A 19,819-nucleotide genomic window follows, 5' to 3' on the forward strand; every position below is an offset into this window, starting at 1 on the left:
TATGTTTGGAACTTCAGTGTCATTTTTAGGGGGTCCCATTTCATGAAATATAACTTACATATCAGTAAATTTACTCTTTTTAGTGTACAGTTCTGTGGGTTTTGACAAATGCACACAGTCATGTAATTAACAGCATAGTCAAGATATAGAACAGTTCCTTTACCACCCATCCCCCAAAATTACCTGTAGCTCATTGCAGTTGATGCATGCCCCCAGTTCCAACCCTTGGCAATCACTATTTTCTGTCCCTGTTGTTTTCCTCTTCCATTATGTCACGTAAATGGAATCACACGGTATGGAGCCTTTTGAGTCTGGCATCTTTCAGTTAGCATAATGCACTTGAGATTTATTTTGTCAGTTGAGTGCATCAGTAGTTCATTCGTTTGCTTTACTGCGTAGTATTCCGTTGCATTGACATACTGTTTGTTTATCCATTCACCACCAGCTGAAGGACATTTGTGTTGTTTCCCAGTTTTGACAATTACAAATAAAGCCAGTATTAGACATTAGAAAAATAGACATTAACATACATGCTTTTGTGTGAATATAAGTTTTTGTTTCTCTTGGTAAATACCAGAAGTGGGGCTGCAAGGTTATATGATATGTATATATTTAACTTCATAAGATGACAAACTGTTTTCCATGGTGGCTATACCATTTTTTATTTTCACCAACAATGAACAGTTGCTTTATAGCCTTGCCAGCGTTAGATACCAGGTTTTCTGAATTTCAGACATTTTCATAGGTGTGTAGTTACATTAAATAAGTTTCAATTTGCATTTATAGTTAATGCAGTCTAATAACTAATGACTGTTAATATGGTAGATTATAGTAATTGATTTTAGAATGTTGAACCAGCCTTGCATTCCTGGGATTAAATTCTCTTAGTTATGATGTGTTCTTTTAACACATTGTTGGATCCTGCTTGCTAATACTTTGTTGAGGATTCTGTGCCTGTGTTTATGGAAGATCTTGGTCTGTAGTTCAGTGTCGATTTTGGTTCTTCCCTTCCTCCTTATTACCCCAGATCCTGTTGATAGCTGTCTGCTCCATTTCATTCCCTCCATCAAGCCCTCCTTATCTTTTAGTTGATATCGTAACTGGTTCTTTGTCTAGAGTCTCTTAAATTCTTTTCCACCTAATTCACATAAAAAAAATGTAATGGTTCTCATTGCTTACTGTATTAGGGTCCAGGCAGAAAACAGCCAGCACACTCAAAGGGTTCATTGAAAAGTCTTTAATAAAGGGATTATTTATAGTGGTGTGAACAATAAAGGAAACCAACCTACAAGGGATGGTGGAGCACCCCGGGACCAACTACCACTAGTAATGTTACCACCTTAGGCACAATGGGAAAAGGGTGGGGATACCAGAACTCAGTAAAAGCTGTGGCCATAGAAGAGGGGTCCTCAGTAGGTACTTTGACCCTGTCAAGGGACACAGACCCTGCCAGAACTGCATCCTGGTAGAGAGAAGGCAGAAAATAAATAAGTTCATCCTTCCATCCATTTATCTCTCCTCCTGGCGCTTCCCATTGGCTGAACCCATAGCCTGGAGCCTTGGAATTGGCCTCCGACTCCTGAGAGAGCAGGGCCGAGAAGGGATCAGGTGGGGAAGGTGGGGCACACCAAGCATATAAGCATACCCACCTATCAAAGCCCAAATTCCTTAGGTTAGTGCTTGGTGCCACCAGCTCTGGCTCCTGCACACCTTTCTGAAATTTGGGCTGTGTTTTTTTCATCCTTTTGTGTCACAGCCTTCCTGTTAGGCCCTCCATAAAGGCGTGATGTATGAACAGATCAACACTGGTTTGAATGGTGGATCTGAGGCAAGCACTTGCCAAGCCAGACAACAGAATGAACTTTCCTGGCTCATACTTAGCATAAAGGAGTGAAAGAAGAGTTGTTCCACACATACAAAACCTCTGTTTTTACAGAGGCTCGGGGAAGCTAAGTAACCTGCTCAGGGTTTTACAGTTAGTTATGGCAGCTCTGTCATATACAGCCAGCTACAGAACCCTGGAAAAGTTACCTAGCCTCTCTGAGCTTCTGTATCCTCATCTGCGGAACGGGACTATGTGGACTTCGATGCACTGTATGTTACACTAAACATTGTTTGGCCTATTGCACTTTACTGTATTTTAGCTCAGAGTATTCTTTATATTCCTACATAGCTTTTGAAGAGGAGACCTCTAAGTCAGTCAGAGAAATTTTTCTAAAATGATGTATGCAGTGACTTACTATGGGCCCAGACCCTGTTATAAATGCTTTACAAATATTAACTCATTTAATCTTTAACTCCCCTATCAGGTAGATACAACTATCCCCATTTTACAGGTGAAGAAACAGAAGCACAGAATGATTTAAAAACTTACCTGAGATTACCTAGTTGGTAAGCGGTAGAGCCAGGACTTGAGCCAGGCAAAGTGGCTGCAAATTCCATGCCTCCAACCTCTGTGCTGTCTTCCCCATAGCCTTGCAAAGTCCTGTCAGGGCACTTTCCACCCTTCATTCCTGACCAGCGTGTGGTCATTAGAGTGTACAGGAACTAGACAGGGCTGACTTTATGGAGATCTTTGGAGGATGCAAAAGGTATATATACAAGAATGTTAAGGGCAGGGAGTAGGGAAATTTTAGGGGTTAGAAAGGGTAGTCACTGAAATAAGGGAAACCAGCTCTGCCTTCCTGAACAGGAAATACCTAGTGATCAAGCCTGCCTAGCTTCATGCCATCTGGCTTCCTCAGAAGCCAGCTGATGCCCCTTTATGGGTGTTGATGAAGCTGCCCTTTAAGTCATTGTCAGTAAAACAGAGGTTATTAAAATGTCCTCTAATCCGTTCTGTTATTTAAGCCACCAATACAAACATATACCCAAATATAACTAGAGCATGAAGAAATGAGGTGGGAGAGAAGAGGAAGTGTGCTCTGGTCATGAATCTAGAGAGAACATGGATGTCCTTGTTTATAGTGGTGTGTCACTCTGGCTCTCATAGCTGTTGGTAATTAATGACCCACAAAACTTACGCAGAAGCTTACTTGTCTAGTGCTACAAATTTGACACTCTCAGGCTCCCAGAATGTCAATGATATGTAAGTAGCCAAAACAACAACAAAACAAAAACAAAACTGCAAATGCAAGAGGTGACCAAAATAGCTGAAGGGGAGAAGTCCAGAACATGATAATTATAGAACATACTATGTGACTGACCTGTTTCTAACTAGAACGGAAGTCTATAAGGGCAGAATTATCAGCAAAGAGGAAAAAGACATAGCTGAGAGTTCATAGACATTATTCATCATTATTAGAAAGAATGATGATTAAGATAAAACCTAATGGTAGAGTGCAGGGGGCAAGCCAAGATCCACAGTCCCAGAGAGTAGAGACAGGAGGGCAGGAAGCTGATAAGGGTCTGGAGGTAGAGACCGCCCAAGTCATGCTTATTTCAGTGGTTCACAAAGGCACAGGTGTCCTTCAGGTAGGGTCAAGCGGGCTATACTGGCAAACCAATCCCTAAGATAGACATGTAAATTACATAGTACATTTGTATCTACACTAGAAGCAAAAGAGATGCTCAATCTGAAAATGAAATTAAGAAAACAGTTCCAGGGGTACCTGGGTGGCTCAGTCAATTGAGCATCTAACTCTTGATTTCAGCTCAGGTCATGATCTCAGAGTTGTGTGATCAAGCCCTGTGTCAGGCTCCCCACTCAGTGGTGAGTCTGCGTCTCTTCCCCTCTCTCCCTCTACACCTCCTCCTGCGTGTACTCTCTCTCTCTCTAAAATAAATGAATACATCTTTAAAAAAGAAAGAAAGAAAAAGAAAAAACAATCCCATTTACAATAGCATTGAACAGGGGCAACTGGGTGACTTAGTCCATTAAGCATTTGCCTTTGGTTCAGGTCATGGGTCCTGGGATCGAACCCTGCATCAGGCTCCCTGCTCAGTGGGGAACCTGCTTCTTCCTCTCTTCCCAGCTCACTCATGCTCTCTCTCTCAAATAAATAAAATCTAAAAAAAAAAAAATCAAAAAAATACTTAGAAATAAATTTAACCAAAAAGTGTGTAACTTACTCTCTGAAAACTACAAAACATTGTTAAAAGAAATTAAAGAAGACCTAAATAAATGGAAAGGCATCCCATGTTCATGGATCATAAAATCTAATATTGTTTAGATGACAATATTCCCCAAATCTACAGATTTTTTTTTTTTTTAAAGATTTTATTTATTTATTTGAGAGAGAGAGAGTGAGAGAGAGCATGAGAGGGGAGAGGGTCAGAGGGAGAAGCAGACTCCCCACTGAGCGGGGAGCCCAATGTGGGACTCGATCCTGGGACTCCAGGATCACGACCTGAGCTGAAGGCAGTTGCTTAACCAACTGAGCCACCCAGGCGCCCGCAAATCTACAGATTTAAAGCAATCTCTATCAAAATCCCAGATCGACAAACTGAACCTAAAATTCATAGGAAAATGCAAGGGACCCAGAATAGCCACAACAATATTGAAAAAGGATGAAGTTGGAAGACTCACACTGACTTCAGAACTTACTGTAAAGCTAAAGTAATCAAGACAGTGTGGTATGCATAAGGATAGACGTATACAGCAATGAAATAAAATTGAGAGTCTCTAAATAAATCCATACACTTATGGTCAACTGATTTTCAACAAAGGAGTTATCATTCAGGGGAAAGAACAAACTCTTCAACAAATGGTGCTGAATAACCACATGGGGAAGAATAAACTAGGATGCCCCTACTTCCCAATTTCTTCATCCCCGCTATCCCTACCACTAATTTATTTTCTATTTCCATGGATTTGCCTGTTCTGAACATTTTACATAAATGGAATCATACAATATATGGCTTTCTGTGACTAGTGTCTTTCACTTAGGGTAATGTTTTCAAGGTTCACCCATGTTGTAGTTTGTATCAGTACTTCATTACCTTTTGTGGCTGAATAATACTATGTTGTATGGACATACCACTTTTTTTTTTTAAGTAGGCTCCACAGGCATAGAGCTTAAGATGGGACTTGAACTCACGACCCTGAGGTCCAGATCTGAGCTGAGATCAAGAGTTGGACACTTAAGTGACTGAGCCACCCAGGCGCCCTGGATATATGGGTGTAAAGCTCTGGAGGGGAATCTGGGCTTGTGCTGCAGATTTGGGAGTCACTGGTATACTGATAAAGCCTTGGACATGAGTAGATAAGAGAGCATGTGGAGCAAGAAGAGAAGAGGACACCTCAAGAACTTCAGCATTGAAAGAAGTGGGGAGCCCAGAAGTGGCACTCAGAAATTATCAGAAAGGTGGATGTCATGGAGGGGGAGAGGGAAGAGAGGTATATCCCTAGTACTTGCTGTTGAGGAATGAAATAGTTATGGTGCATTTACTAAAGGAATGCCATGTCTCCCTGACAAATAGGTTGACTCTGATCTGTGAGGAGATGCAAGTGAGGCAGTGTTATGTGGATTAAAGTAGAACAGCAAAGTTGTACGTTTGAGTAAAACTTGTTAAAATTTGGGATTTGCAGTGACCAAGTAAGATTTTTTTTAAAAAAGATTTTATTTATTCATCAGAGAGAGAGAGGCAGAGGGAGAAGCAAGCTCCCTGCAGAACAGGGAGCCCCGTGCGGGACTTGATCCCAGGTCCCTGGGATCATGACCTGAGCTGAATGAGCTGAAGGCAGACACTTAACTGAGCCACCCAGGCACCCAAGATTTTTTAAAGATAATTGGAAGACTAAGGAACTAGAAATATAAAGTATTTATAAAATTATTTTAAATGATACAGACCCAGTGGAAAACAATATAGTGGTTCCTCAAAAAATTAAAAATCTACCATATGGGGATGGCCGGGTGGCTCAGTCGGTTAAGCGTCTGCCTTTGACTCAGGTCATGATCCCAGGGTCCTGGGATCGAGTCTCTAATCAGGCTCCTTGCTCAGCAGGGAGCCTGCTTCTCCCTCTACCTGCTGTTCCCCCTGCTTGTGCTGTGTCTCTGTCAGATAAATAAATAAAATATTTTAAAAAATAATAAATAAAAATCTACCATATGATCTAGCAATTCTACTTCCAGGTATATACCCAAAGGAATTGAAAGCAGAGTCTTAAAAGGGGGGGGGTCTTGAAGAGAAATTTGAACACCCATGTTCATAGCAGCATTATTTACAATAGCTAAAACATGGAAACAACCCAAGTGTCTGTGTACAGATGAATGGATAAACAAAATATGATATATACATGGAATGGAATATTATTTGACCTTAAAGGGGAGGAAATTCTGACACATGCTTCAACATAGATGAACTTTGAAGACGTTATGCTACGTGAAATAAGCCAATCACAAAAAGACAAATACTGTATGATTCCCCTTCTGCGAAGTACCTAGAGTATAGTCTGATTCATAGCAACAGAAAACAGAACATAGGGGCTCCTGGCTGGCTCAGTCAGAGCGTGTGACTCTTGATCTTGGGGTCATGAGTTCCAGCCCCATGCTGGGTGTAGAGGTTACTTAAAATATATATATATATTTTAAAGACAACAAGAAAGTTGAATGGTGATTGCCAGGGGCTGGCAAGAGGGATTGGGATGAGGAATTAGTGTTTAATGGGTACAGAGTTTCAGTTTTGCAAGATGAAGAGTTTTTGGAGGTAGATGGTGCACAATCTGAGTGTATTTCATATCACTGAACCTGTACACTTAAAAATGGTTAAGATGGTAAATTTTATGTGTATTTTACCACACACACACACAAAAGAATTAAACTTGAAAAGAAAATGATGGTGACACAGGCTCATCCCTATAATCTGACTCAGTGGGTCTGGAGTTACTGGTACCTAACACACAGCCAGAGTGGGGACCCCTGGTTTAGCACATGGGCTGCTGTAGGGGGAAACCGGGTACCCCTGATCACACCCAAATCTCATCTTGGTTTCCAGGATGACTTTTGTTTAGTTTTTTGTTTTTGTTGTTTTGTTTGTTTTGTTAACTTTTTTAAACTTTTTTCATTTAAATTCAAATAATTAACATATAATGTATTATTGGTTTCAGAGGTATAGGCCTGTGATTCATCAGTCTTATATAATACCCAGTGCTCATTGCCTCACATGCCGTTCTCAATGTCCAGACTTTAGTTTTGTTCTTTATTTTATTTTTTTATTTTTTATTTTTATTTTTTATTTTTTATTTATTTATTTAAAGATTTTATTTATTTATTTGAGACAGAGAGAATGAGAGACAGAGAGCATGAGAGGGAGGAGGGTCAGAGGGAGAAGCAGACTCCCTGCTGAGCAGGGAGCCCGATGCGGGACTCGATCCCGGGACTCTAGGATCATGACCTGAGCCGAAGGCAGTCGCTTAACCAACTGAGCCAGCCAGGCGCCCTATTTTATTTTTTTTAAGATTTTATTTATTTATTTATTTATTTGAGAGAGAGGGAGCACAAGCTAGGGGGAGGGGCAAAGGGAGAGGGAGAAGTTGACTCTTCGCTGAGCAGGGAGCCTGACTCGGGGCTCTATCCCAGGACCCCAAGATCGTGACCTGAGCCAAAGGCAGACGTTTAACTAACTGAGCCACCCAGGAGCCCCTTTATTTCATTTGATAACCCTTGTGATCAGAATTAAAGATTTTTTTTTTTTTTTAATTTGAGAGAGAGAATGAGATAGAGAGCATGAGAGGAGGGAGGTTCAGAGAGAGAAGCAGACTCCCTGCCGAGCAGGGAGCCCGATGCGGGACTCGATCCTGGGACTCCAGGATCATGACCTGAGCCGAAGGCAGTCGCTTAACCAACTGAGCCACCCAGGCACCCTTGTGATCAGAATTAAAAACCACAATTCATTGTAGAAAATTGGGCAGAGTTTGAAAAAGAAAAATCATCTATAATCCCATCAACTTGAGTAATCATTATGAAATTCAGGTGTATTCTGGTCCTTCTAATGTCATGTGTAAAATATGCTTACAAATAATAATATAGATATCCTTGTATATTCTCATTCATATACACTTCTTTTTATTATTATTATGTTAATCACCATACATCATTAGTTTTTGCTACATATACTTCTCTTGTGCTTTAAAAAAATGGGTATCATACTTCCTCTTTTGTTTTGTTTTCCCCCTTTTCAATGAATATATGGTGATGTCTTTCAGGTCATTGAGGGTATTCTACCCACCCCACCCCACTCCACCCCCGGTTTTCATCTGCTTCACAGTGTTATTTATCTTACCCATTACTATTATTGAACATCTAGATTGTTTCCCAGTTTTTCACTTATCATAGCCAATGTTGGACTGAGTATCTTTATACAAAAAATAACATTTTAAACTTCCTGTTATTGTTGCTAGTTTGGTAGTTGAAAACATTTTTGTTGTTGTTATTTTTTGTTTATAATGAATACTTGCCTGTGCTTTCTACCATGAAATTTTAAATTATAATCTGCATAGCACCTAGGTAGTTCTCTTCCAACTTGTACTGGTTTTTGTTTCCCCTCTTTTCCTTTTTCCAATATAATATCATAGAATCATGAACTTTTACAGTTATGACCCTGATGGTTAAATGATTGGACCAGAGTCACACAAAACATTTAGGAACAGAACAGAACAGAGATTTGGGAACTCAGCTTTACCTGTTTTTCATTCTTCCTTCTTCCAGTAGATGGATATTGCTAATATCCTTAAGTCTCCGTGGGAAAAGGTTTTGCAGCTTTTCATTTTGGAGCAGTATTGCATTTGTGCTTTTGTGGCGGAGAACTTGTTGCTTCCAAACAAGTCCAGAAGGTAGCCTCAGCTGAGTGTGCCATCCACTAATAGCCAGTATAATGCTTGCTGTTCCAGGAGCCATGTTTGACCAGGACTGTGGGAAGGTCGTATTCATGCTGGAGGCTCTTGTGAGGAGATGAGTTGGTGAACAGAGAAACCGGCATGAAGATGCTCCCAGGAGTGGGCGTGTTTGGGACCGGCAGCTCCGCCCGGGTTCTGGTCCCACTGCTGAGGGCAGAAGGGTTCACCGTGGAGGCCCTGTGGGGGAAGACGGAGGAGGAGGCAAAGCAGCTTGCCGAGGAGATGAACATCACCTTCTACACCAGCCGGACCGATGATGTCTTGCTGCATCAAGACGTGGATCTTGTGTGCATCAATATCCCCCCTCCACTGACCCGGCAAATATCTGTGAAGGCTCTAGGTATGGACAGTCAGGCCGTGGCAAGGGCAGGCTGTGTCTCCCTCTGGGTGGTCCTTGTGTGTCACTGCTCTCCTCTGTGCTGGGGAGGGCACACTGGGGGCATGTTACATACAGCTGTGGGAAGAAATGCTCCAGCCTTCCCCACCTCCATAAGTAACTCCCTGAGCAAAAATGAAGCCTTAGGAGTTGGCCTGTCACAGGGGCTAGAGATTATTACATGTCGTGCAGCGTGGTACTTGCTTTGGCAAAACACAGACATTTCATGCAATGTAAAGTTGGCCTGTTTGAAGTCAGAGTTCAAAGGCTTGGGCAGTAGGAAATTGATTGTGGCTGACATGTTTGTTCTTCCATTTCCGTGGCACGTAGCACCTCAGAGAGGAGAGGAGCGTGTGTAGCAAGGCTGCCATTTCCCATGTTTTGTCAATCCTTCGCTAGATAGAGCGCACACCCTTCCTGCCAAATTTTGCAATCTTGCGTGCCGGAAGGCAGGAAGGCTCTCTGATAGGGTACACAGGTCTGCCTGCTCACTTCTCTTCCCTGTCAACTGTAGGTGACTTTTTTTCTTTTTCTGATGTAAATGAGAATCGAATTGAATAGGAACACAAGCCGGTAAATATTCATCCAGCAGTTACTTTTGTTTTTAATGCCTTCTCTGTGCCAGGCACTGTCTTGATGTCTTTCTGTACATTCAGAGCAGGGTTGGATCAGAGCCCTGCCTACCTTCAGATTTCACAGTTCAATTGAAGACACTAGAGATCACACACATTACAAAGTAGAAAAGACAAGACTTAGGTAACAATTCAGGTGGCATATTATTAATTGACAGAGAAGTTGTTTTATGTAAGGTGATAGGAACAAAATATATCTCTGATGCAGTCACAGATCTCGGGGCCCAGGAGCTGGTATGCCATCAGGCTTGACCACTCCTGGCCACTACCATGGTGGAGAGTCCAAGCCTCTGCTACTTGTCTCCCTTGTTCTGAGGAGAAAAGAACGTCTGTCACCTCTGGCCCAGTGTGTTGGTAAAGATAAATGTTCATTGGAGTGAGCAAGAACATGAGTCTGGTGGTTGATCTGGGAGCACGTACATTTGGCCAAATACTGTAGATGGTTTGTCTTTTTCAGAGAGCAGTGTCTAAAGATGTGTGACACTGGAGCTAGTCACTAGATTCTTAGGAGGGCAGGTAATGGCTTTCAGATTTAGTTTAGAAGTAGGCCTAAGCCAACACTTTAACAGAGGGCTAGTGCAAGGGGACCAAGCTACCATATTCATTTGATTTCTTGCCATCCTGTGGCGTGAATGCAGGCTGGTGAGGCTAGGTAATCCAGAGGCAGTGTTCTAGAGGCTCTCAGTCTTCTTAGATTCTAGGGTTCCCACAGAAACCATCGCCAAGCTGTGTAGGAAGAAAGAGGAAACCCTAGGGTTCTTTGGCCAAAAACCTGCTGTTTTCTGATTCCTGGTACAGGAAAACGCTGGACTTGCTTTTCTTATAAATAGGAAGGACAGGGATGACCAGAGACTTGTGGGATCTTATGTCTCAGCCCTGGTGAAGCAGGGTCGTCTGTCTTTTCTCTGCATCTCTGTTGTCAGGAGGTAGAGGGTGTGAATGAGAGTCCTTGGTCTATTATAGGCACACAGTCCCAGGGTCAGGTTGGTGGGTCTGGGAGAGCTCATGTCAGCTGGACCTCCCTTCAGGTACTGCCACTCAAACCCCAAAGGAGTTGCTGAGCATATTGTGACCATGAAGTTCACTCCCTGTGTCCTTTCACTTTTTTAAAGATTCGTTCATTTATTTGAGAGAGAGAACACAAGAGCATGGTGTGGGGGGAGGGGCAGAGGGAGAGAGAATCCCAAACAGACACCCCGCTGAGCACGGAGCCCTACGCAGGGCTCGATCTCATGACCCATGAGATCATGACTAGAGCTGAAATCAAGAGTCCCACGTTTAACCAACTGCGCCACCCAGGTGCCACTCACATTTTTTTTTTTTTTTAATTGAGAATTCTCACCTGACATAAGCACATGTGGAAATGGCCAGGAGAGAACTCCTCCAATTTTCCCGAAGTACTGGGTGTGAATGTAGGAACTGCTGTAGACAGAACACCGTACTGAACTTTACATCAGACCCTACTTTTTTTTTTAAGGTTTTATTTTATTTTTTAAGTAATCTCTACACCCAATGTGGGGCTCAAACTCACAACCCAGAGATCAAGAGTGATATACTCCACCCACTGAGCCAGCCAGGTGCCCAACATCAGACCCCACTTGTGATCTTATTTCTATCTCTTTCAAACTCTCTGGACTCCTGTTAAATAGGGGGTCCCAATTCCTGCCCCTTTTGGCCTTTCCAGCATGATATATGTATGACTGCCTCCAAGTGCTGACCAAGAAAGACATTGGCATTACAACACAAGGGACTTCCTGTTGTCGGAAGCAGAAGAGCAGATTTAAGTTAAATTCATTTTATTTTTTAAGATTTTATTTTTAAGCAATCTCTATACCCATCGTGGGGCTTGAATTCACAACCCCGAGATCAAGAGTTGTATGCTCTTCCAGCTGAGCCAGTCAGTTGCCCCTAAGTTAAATTCATTTTAAAAATAAATAAATAATAGCATTCTCCTCTGGATATTCATTAAATAAATGTTCACTGAGTTGAATGTAGTCTACAAATGAAACTAAGCATTCTGAGTCATCTCAGATATGAAAAACTTTTCTGTAGGTTGGTGAACCATGTTTAAATTAATGCCTTGAAAGCAGGGCCCATTCTTCCCACCTATAAAACTCTGGAAGTATCTGGTTCTTGTACACAGCCTAGATGGGAGACAGGACCAGCACATGCACTGATAATTGCAAAAATATGCAGCATATTTATTTATTTTTATTATTCTTATGTTAATCCCCATATATTACATCATTAGTTTTAGATGACGTGTTCCATGATTCATTGTTTGTGCATAACACCCAGTGCTCCATGCAGAATGTGCCCTCCTCAGTACCCACCACCAGGCTAACCCATCCTCCCACCCCCTTCCCCTCTAGAACCCTCAGTTTGTTTTTCAGAGTCCATTGTCTCTCATGGTTCGTCTACTCCTCTGATTTCCCCCGCTTCATTCTTCCCCTCCTAATATGCAGCATATTTAAAAGTCCTCAGAGTCAGTATCCCAAAAGACTCTCACTGCCATTTCACCTAACAGTGTATTCCCATGTATGAGTCTCTTTATATATGCATGAGAGTATATTTTTCTGTGTTTTTCCCCCGCCTTTTTTTTTTTTTTTTTGGTCTCCCTGTTATTGGGTCTGTGTCTCTTGTTGTTCATTGAGGATACAGGCTAGTGGGGCACCTGGGTGGCTCAATTGTTTGGTATCTGCCTTCGGCTCAGGTCATGATCCCGGCGTCCTGGGATCGAGCCCCACGTCGGGCTCCCTGCTCAGCGGAGAGCCTGCTTCTCCCTCTCCAGCTGCCCCCTGCTTGTGTTCCCTCTCCTGCTGTCTCTCTCTGTCAGATAAATAAAAATTTTTTCTGGGCACCTGAGTGGCTCAGTTGGTTGAGCATCTGACTCTTGGTTTCGGCTCAGGTCATACACTCATAGTCTTCAGATCAAGGCTCTGCGCTCAGCAGGGAGTCTGCTGGAGATTCTCACTCTCCCTCTGCCCAGCCCCCCACCCCCGCTCGTGTGCATGCTTTTTCTCTCTTTCTCTCTCAAATAAATAAATCTTTTAAGTTTTTCTTACTAATACAGTATTTATTTGTCTTCCCTCTGTCAAACCCTGAGCCAACCACTTTCCCCAGACTGCCTGGGTAGGTATAGGAAAAGGAACATACAGGACAGATGAGACACAGGCAAGAGACCAATGGGAGGTGGAGAAGGCTCCTCACGTGGTGAGGAGGATGAGAAAGGCCACCATCATGCAAGAGAGCCCTAAGGCCCCCAAGAGGGTAAAACCCAGAATGGCGTAGGAGGAGAATTGTCGCTTCGAGGGTTCCTGGCATAACCAGTGATGAGGCTCCCAAGCACAGCCCCAGTTCCAGCCCCAGAGCCAGCTCTCCCTACCATGGCGGCCCCAGCCCCGGTGAATTTGGCTGTTGTGTCGATACCCCTTGAAATGGTGCTGGTTCAGCAGCTGTAGCTAGGAATAAATAAGGCCAGGGGCCGTGGGGCTGCCAAGCTGCCGAGGCTCTCATCTGTCAGTGTCTCCGGTGGTTAGTACCATTGCAGACAGTGATCAGCTCAACACCTGAGAGGCGCTCCTGACCGAGAAGGAGTTGGAGACACCCTTGCACAGGTGGACATTTTCAGGGGATGAGGGGCTGTGGCAGGAGAGCTGCTCCCAATGCAGAGAAGACAGCCTGATCCTCAAGCCTTTTTAAAGCTAGGGGGGAAAAGATACAATTACTTAGCTATATAGCTATTGACATACTCTTAATTCCAGATCAGCTTTGATCAGATCAGATCTTGAATCTGTGAGAAATTTATCACGGTCATCTAAAGACCCTATTTAGTTAAGGATCCTCCTTGCATTATGCTATGCTAAGCATTATAAAAGCTAAATCTTAGAGACTGAGAAATGCCGATAGAGATTTGCAGCTATGCAGACATAGATGACAGTGGGGCGCCTGGCTGGCTCAGTCAGGAGAGCATGCCACTCTTGATCCTGGGGTCGTGAGTTGGAGCCCCACATTGGGTGTAGAGATTACATTAGGGAAAAAAAAAATGTATGACAGACTATATATTCTTCTCCTAAAATTTTTCATACTGGTCAGTAGTACTGTATTTTCTCCTGGCATTCACATGGATAAAATTGTAGAAATGTCAGGCCTGTGGGCTCTGGAGAGAGCCTCCAGTCCAGTGGTTCTCCGAATGTGATTCTCACACCAGCAGCATCAGCATCATGTGGGAACTTGTTACAAATCCAGATTCTCAGGACCCGTCCCAGACCTTCTGAATCTCTGTAGGTGAGGCCTAGCAGTCTGTGGTTGAAGAAGCCTTCTAGGTGATTCTGACGCACACTAGGGACTGAGAACCACTGATTCTAATCCAGCATCTTCCTTTTCAGTGAAAGAAATCAAGGCCCAGGAACATTAGGGTTACATCTCATTACGTCTCAGTGCTGTAGGAAAAATTACATTTTCCTTGGCTTGTTACATCTTTAGATGTTACCTCACCTGTGAGGCCATAAAGATTTTTTCTTTTTTTAAGATTTTATCTATTTATTTGAGAGAGAGAGAGTGAGCAAGAGAGCACAAGCCGGCGGGGAGCAGAAGAGGGAGTGGGAGAGGGAGAAGCAGGCTTCCCACTCAGCAGGGAGCCCGATGTGGGGCTCGATCCCAGGACCCTGGGATCATGACCTGAGCTGAAGGCAGACGCTTAACTACTGAGCCACCAGGTGCCTCCGTAAAGATTGTTTCTTGCCCTCACTCTTATTGGTGGTTTCCCAAAACTCATTCTTGGACTTAGCCTCCAGAGGTGTCCTTTTCATATCACAGCCCTTTTTGTGGCATCTTATTTTCTACTTTTGTTTGACTTTTTTTTTTTATCTTCTTTCTCCTCCAGTGTCATCCTTAAAGCTTCTCTATGAGTTCCTTAAAGGAGAGGGAGGGACCCTAACATGTTTTATTTCTCAGCTTAGAGGTGGTTCAGGAAAATGTATTCTAGCGTGCAAAATGCCCCAACATTTTTGCCACAGTTGAATGTTTTCTTAAATCTGTCACTAGAAGGGTGCCTGGGTGGCTCAGTTGGTTAAGCGACTGCCTTCGGCTCAGGTCATGATCCCGGAGTCCTGGGATCAAGTCCCACATCGGGCTCCCGGCTCAGTGGGGAGCCTGCTTCTCCCTCTGACCCTCTCCCCTCTCATGCTGTTTCTCTCTCTGTCTTTCAAAAAAAAAAAAAAAAAAAATCTGTCACTAAAAGATTTCTGTGCCCAGTTCTTGGCACTAGTGTGCTTCATTAAAAAAACACTGAATTTGCCAACCCTTTCCCATGGGCTTGTGACATAACAAGAGATTATTACTCAAAGAGTGTAGCCCAGGGGCGCCTGGGTGGCTCAGTCGTTAAGCGCCTGCCTTCGGCTCAGGTCATGATCCCAGGGTCGTGGGATCAAGCCCCGCATCGGGCTCCCTGTTCCTCAGGAAGCCTGCTTCTCCCTCTCCCACTCCCCCTGCTTGTGTTCCCTCTCTGACTGTGTCTCTCTATATCAAATAAATAAATAAAATCTTAAAATAAAAAAAGGAGTCTAGCCCAAATAATTTAATCTCTGGAACACTGGTCCCTGGGGACATCTTCTCTGACCACCCCCAGTCAAGGGGTATATGCTCTCATTTTACCATTTATATCATCTTCACTGCATTTATCACAAGTACAGTTCTACATGTATTTATATGGTAATTTGATTAATGGCTATCTCTCCCCCTAAACTATAAGTTCTCTGAAAGTAAAGTCCAAACCCAGTGCTATATCCCCAGTGCTGAGCACAGGGCTTGACACACAAATTCTACTCATGCATGCCCCGTCTGGTGGTGTGACCCAGGGGGCTAACAAGGGCCAGTGACCCAAGAAAGAGTAGGCAAGAGCGATTCAGTCTTATGGCTTTCAAACTTCTTTTTCTAGTAGCAGAACCTTTTTTGTACCCCGCCCCTGCAAGTGGACTTCCTGGATTTTGTAAAACATAAAAGTCGTGTTCTTCCTGAGCTACTTCTCTACCTACTGTTTGAAGTCTCCTTTCTCTAGTCCCATGCCTCTAGATGGGCTAACAGGAGTGCTGTGGTCCTAGAGCTCTGAACAGGCACTGTGCTAATAGGGAACAAAGAGGTGTTCTGGGGCAGCCTCTCTGGGCCTCTGGTGTTCAGGGGAACCCAGTCCTGGGAAATCTGGGGAGTATGAGCTGGAGAAAGGGTTGTAGCTTGAAATTTATTCACACTCCAAAAAGTCTGAGCTAATAAGCATTCAGCATCCATGCTTTTCCACTCCCTGTTAACAAAAACCAGTTCCCAGCTTCTCTAATCTCTCCTTTGGCTTCCTAGCAGGAATGCTAGATAACTTAAATAAATATGTCTTTCAGCACAACCCAGGTTCTCTAAAGTTAAAGATCATGTACATTTGGCCTGCAGGAGCCTGTTTAACTCAAGATGGCCTTTAGCTCCCATACAGATAATACTATTGGGTCCTAAGTTCAAAAGCATTCCTATTGTTTGGGCTCAAGAAGGAAGGTCTCTCCCCCTTCCCTGACCTCTCTTGGCATGGAACAGAGATTTCTTATCCTGGTTTTAATCATCACCAAGCTCCCAGCAGTCACAAGAGTCCTTTTCCCCCCACCCCATCTTCACTCTGCCCCATGCTGCAGTGTCCACCCAATCCCTGCAGTGAAGAGTTACAGCAGGTAGTTTCTGGGTTGGTCGGAGCTGCAGCCCTCAGATGGGGTGTTTATGTCTGATAATCTAGTTTCTTCATTATTTCCCTGGTCAGCCATAAATGTTCTGCAGCCAAGTGGCCAAATTGTCACCCAATATTGTGATTCTCCAATCCCTAATCCTAAAATCCCACATGTGTAGGGGGATATTGGAGACTGTCCAAGAGCAGATCATGATAACAATCAGGTGCTACTCTCCTTGCAGGGCTGTCTCCTGCCAGACCTGAGTGCAAGGACCTCTCCCCTTGCTTCCCCCCCACCCCTACATCTGTGGAGGTATTAACATAGGACTTCCATTTGAACCACCCCAAGCTCACAGGAGTATCCCGGTGTTGGTGTCTTGTGACTGCTCATTCCCTCATGAGCTTTCATCTTAAAACATGGAGGAGTATCAGTCCTTCTTCCTAATATGGAATCTGCTCAGTCTTCTAGCTCTCTCTCTTCAGGGCTTTTTCTAGCCTTGTTTTGCCCTCTCAGTACACCCCAGCTACAGTATACTCAGGACAGTCATGAGGACAGAAGGAATATTTTTATTCCCTTTCCCCTCCTACTAGAGCCAAACAGACATTTTCTGACCTTTTGACTACACTAACGTATTGGACCAGTGTTTTCAGAGAACAATCTTTGGGAAATCTTAGGGCCCTTTCTGCAGTTACAACTGAGAGTACAAAGCCCATCCCCTAGAACATGGATTAGATACTTTTGCCCCAAGCTGATGATCTAATAAATGTATGAAAGTACATAGGCATGTCCATCTCTCCAGCCCACGTGTATTAGGCAGCGTTCTCCAGAGAAACAGAACCAATGAAGGTATATATAGAGAGGGAGAAATTTAAGGAATCAGCTCATGTGACTGTTGGAGCTGACAGATCTGAAATCTGCAGGGCAGGACAACAGGTTGGAAATCCCAGCAAGAGTTGGTGTTGCAAACTTGAGTCTGGAGGCAGAATTCCTTCCTCTCCATGGAACCTCAGTCTTTCCCCACTCCCATCCCCGAACCTTCAACTGATTAGATGAGGCCCACCCAGATTGTGGAGGGTGATCTGATGTACTCAAAACCTACTGGTTTAAATGCTAATCACACCTAAAAAGATACCTTCTCAGCAGTGTCCAGACTGGTATTTGATGGACACCACAGCCTAGCCAGGTTGGCACATAAAATTACCCATCATACCTCCTCTGTTCACTTCCCATTCCTGGTTTGCACTTTCTGCCTCTACTCCTTTCATTTTCCCTTAAGAATTTACTCATCTTTTGGGCGCCTGCCTTCGGCTCGGGTCGTTAAGCGTCTGCCTTCGGCTCGGGTCATGATCCCAGGGTCCTGGGATCGAGTCCCACATTGGGCTCCCTGCTCAGCGGGAAGCCTGCTTCTCCCTCTCCCACTCCCCCTGCTTGTGTTCCTGTTCTTGCTGTCTCTCTCTGTCATATAAATGAATAAAATCTTAAAAAAAAAAAAAAAAAGAATTTACTCATCTTTCTCCAGCCTATAACTTGTTCTCCAGTCCCAGTCACAGGGTACCATTTTTATCTAAGCCATTGCTTTTCCTCTTGCCCCAGGCCACCATCTGATAATAGGAGGCTTTTCAGAGTTCATGTGCCTTCAAGAAAAGATTTTCCCCCAGTGTAAAATCTCCTGGAACTTTGAGATTTTCTGGTGTGTTTTGTTCTTAGGTATTGGAAAGAATGTGGTTTGCGAGAAGGCAGCAACCTCAGTGGATGCCTTCCGGATGGTGACTGCCTCACGCTACTACCCGCAGCTGATGAGCCTGGTGGGGAACGTGCTGCGCTTCCTGCCTGCCTTCGTGCGCATGAAGCAGCTGATCGCGGAGCACTACGTGGGCGCGGTGATGATCTGCGATGCCCGCATCTACTCAGGCAGCCTGCTCAGCCCCAACTACGGCTGGATCTGTGACGAGCTCATGGGCGGCGGGGGCCTGCACACCATGGGCACCTACATTGTGGACCTGCTGACCCACCTGACCGGCCGGAGAGCTGAGAAGGTGCATGGGCTGCTCAAGACCTTTGTGAGGCAGAATGCGGCCATCCGTGGCATCCGGCATGTCACCAGTGATGACTTCTGCTTCTTCCAGATGCTCATGGGTGGGGGGGTGTGCAGCACAGTAACACTTAACTTCAACATGCCAGGCGCCTTTGTGCATGAGGTCATGGTGGTGGGCTCTGCAGGACGCCTCGTTGCCCGAGGAGCGGACCTCTACGGGCAGAAGAACTCTGCCACGCAAGAGGAGCTGCTCCTGAGGGACTCGCTGGCCGTGGGGGCAGGGCTGCCCGAGCAGGGGCCCCAGGACGTCCCACTGCTCTACCTGAAGGGCATGGTCTACATGGTGCAGGCCCTGCGCCAGTCTTTCCAGGGGCAGGGGGACCGCCGCACATGGGACCACACCCCTGTCTCGATGGCCGCCTCGTTCGAGGATGGGCTGTACATGCAGAGTGTGGTGGATGCCATCAAAAGGTCGAGCAGATCCGGGGAGTGGGAGGCTGTGGAGGTGCTGACGGAAGAACCCGACGCCAACCAGAACCTCTGTGAGGCACTGCAACGGAATAACCTGTGAGCCTGCAGGTGGGCTCCCTGCCATGGGGCCGAGGGGCCGGGGAGGGACCAGAAGCTGGCACGGGAGGGCTTGGCCACAGTGTCTTTCATCTTGGGCAGGGTCCAGGTGATGCCCAAGGTGGCCCTGGGAAAACAGCCCCTCCAATGCTCATTTGCTCCTCAGACTTGCAGGGTGGTGATATAGTTGAGGGCTAGCACAGTGTGCCCGGGGTGGGGCTGCCCCCCAGTCTCTGCATAGTCACGCTGGTGAGCAGAGCCAGCCAGAGCTCGACTTGGAGGCTGCTTTTGCCAATTTGTGGTCCTAACTAGGTGAGGTAGCATAGCAGGGACCCAGCTTGGCTGATTCCTCAGCCTGAGGAAAAATGACAAGCCTCGTTTTCATGCCCTTCCTGGGCTAGGGCATCTCAGGAATGGTGAGGGCGTCGAGTCATCCCTCAGGGATCCGCACCTGCCCTCCTTCCCATATGACCAGGCCCTTCCAGCCTCTAGGCTGCCCCTTCCCTGGCAGGGAGGAGGGGTTCTTCATTAGGTAAACTCTCAGGGGCTGTTGACCTGGGGAAAAGGGCCCCCGACTTGGCGGAGAGGAGATAGGGTTCTGGAATATCTGATAAGTGTTAATAAATAAATCAGAAAGTCTGACACTATGTCACGGTTGTTTGTTGTTTGTTT

At 44.9% G+C, this 19,819-nt stretch overlaps 1 protein-coding gene and 1 pseudogene across 3 annotated transcripts in view; one reads left to right on the top strand and one right to left on the bottom strand.

Annotated features, from left to right (window-relative positions):
• GFOD2 (glucose-fructose oxidoreductase domain containing 2) overlaps window positions 1–19,794 on the top strand; it is a 38,151-nt gene extending 18,357 nt beyond the window's left edge. For 2 of the 3 annotated variants that reach the window (XM_035024958.1, XM_035024959.1), the window contains exons 2-3: window positions 8,831–9,176; window positions 18,253–19,794. In XM_035024958.1, coding sequence (XP_034880849.1) covers window positions 8,918–9,176; window positions 18,253–19,151 — 1,158 coding nt within the window. In that variant the 5' untranslated portion in view covers window positions 8,831–8,917 and the 3' untranslated portion in view covers window positions 19,152–19,794. The remainder of the gene's footprint in view (window positions 1–8,830; window positions 9,177–18,252) is intronic. The other variant, XM_035024960.1, reaches the window with a different exon arrangement.
• On the bottom strand, window positions 12,888–14,274 carry LOC118023392 (annotated as a pseudogene).
• Window positions 19,795–19,819: the final 25 nt, after the last annotated feature.

This window comes from Mirounga leonina, unplaced genomic scaffold (genome assembly GCF_011800145.1).
Source record: "Mirounga leonina isolate KUSES-001 unplaced genomic scaffold, KU_Mleo_1.0 Mir_180, whole genome shotgun sequence".
Taxonomy (NCBI): domain Eukaryota; kingdom Metazoa; phylum Chordata; class Mammalia; order Carnivora; family Phocidae; genus Mirounga; species Mirounga leonina.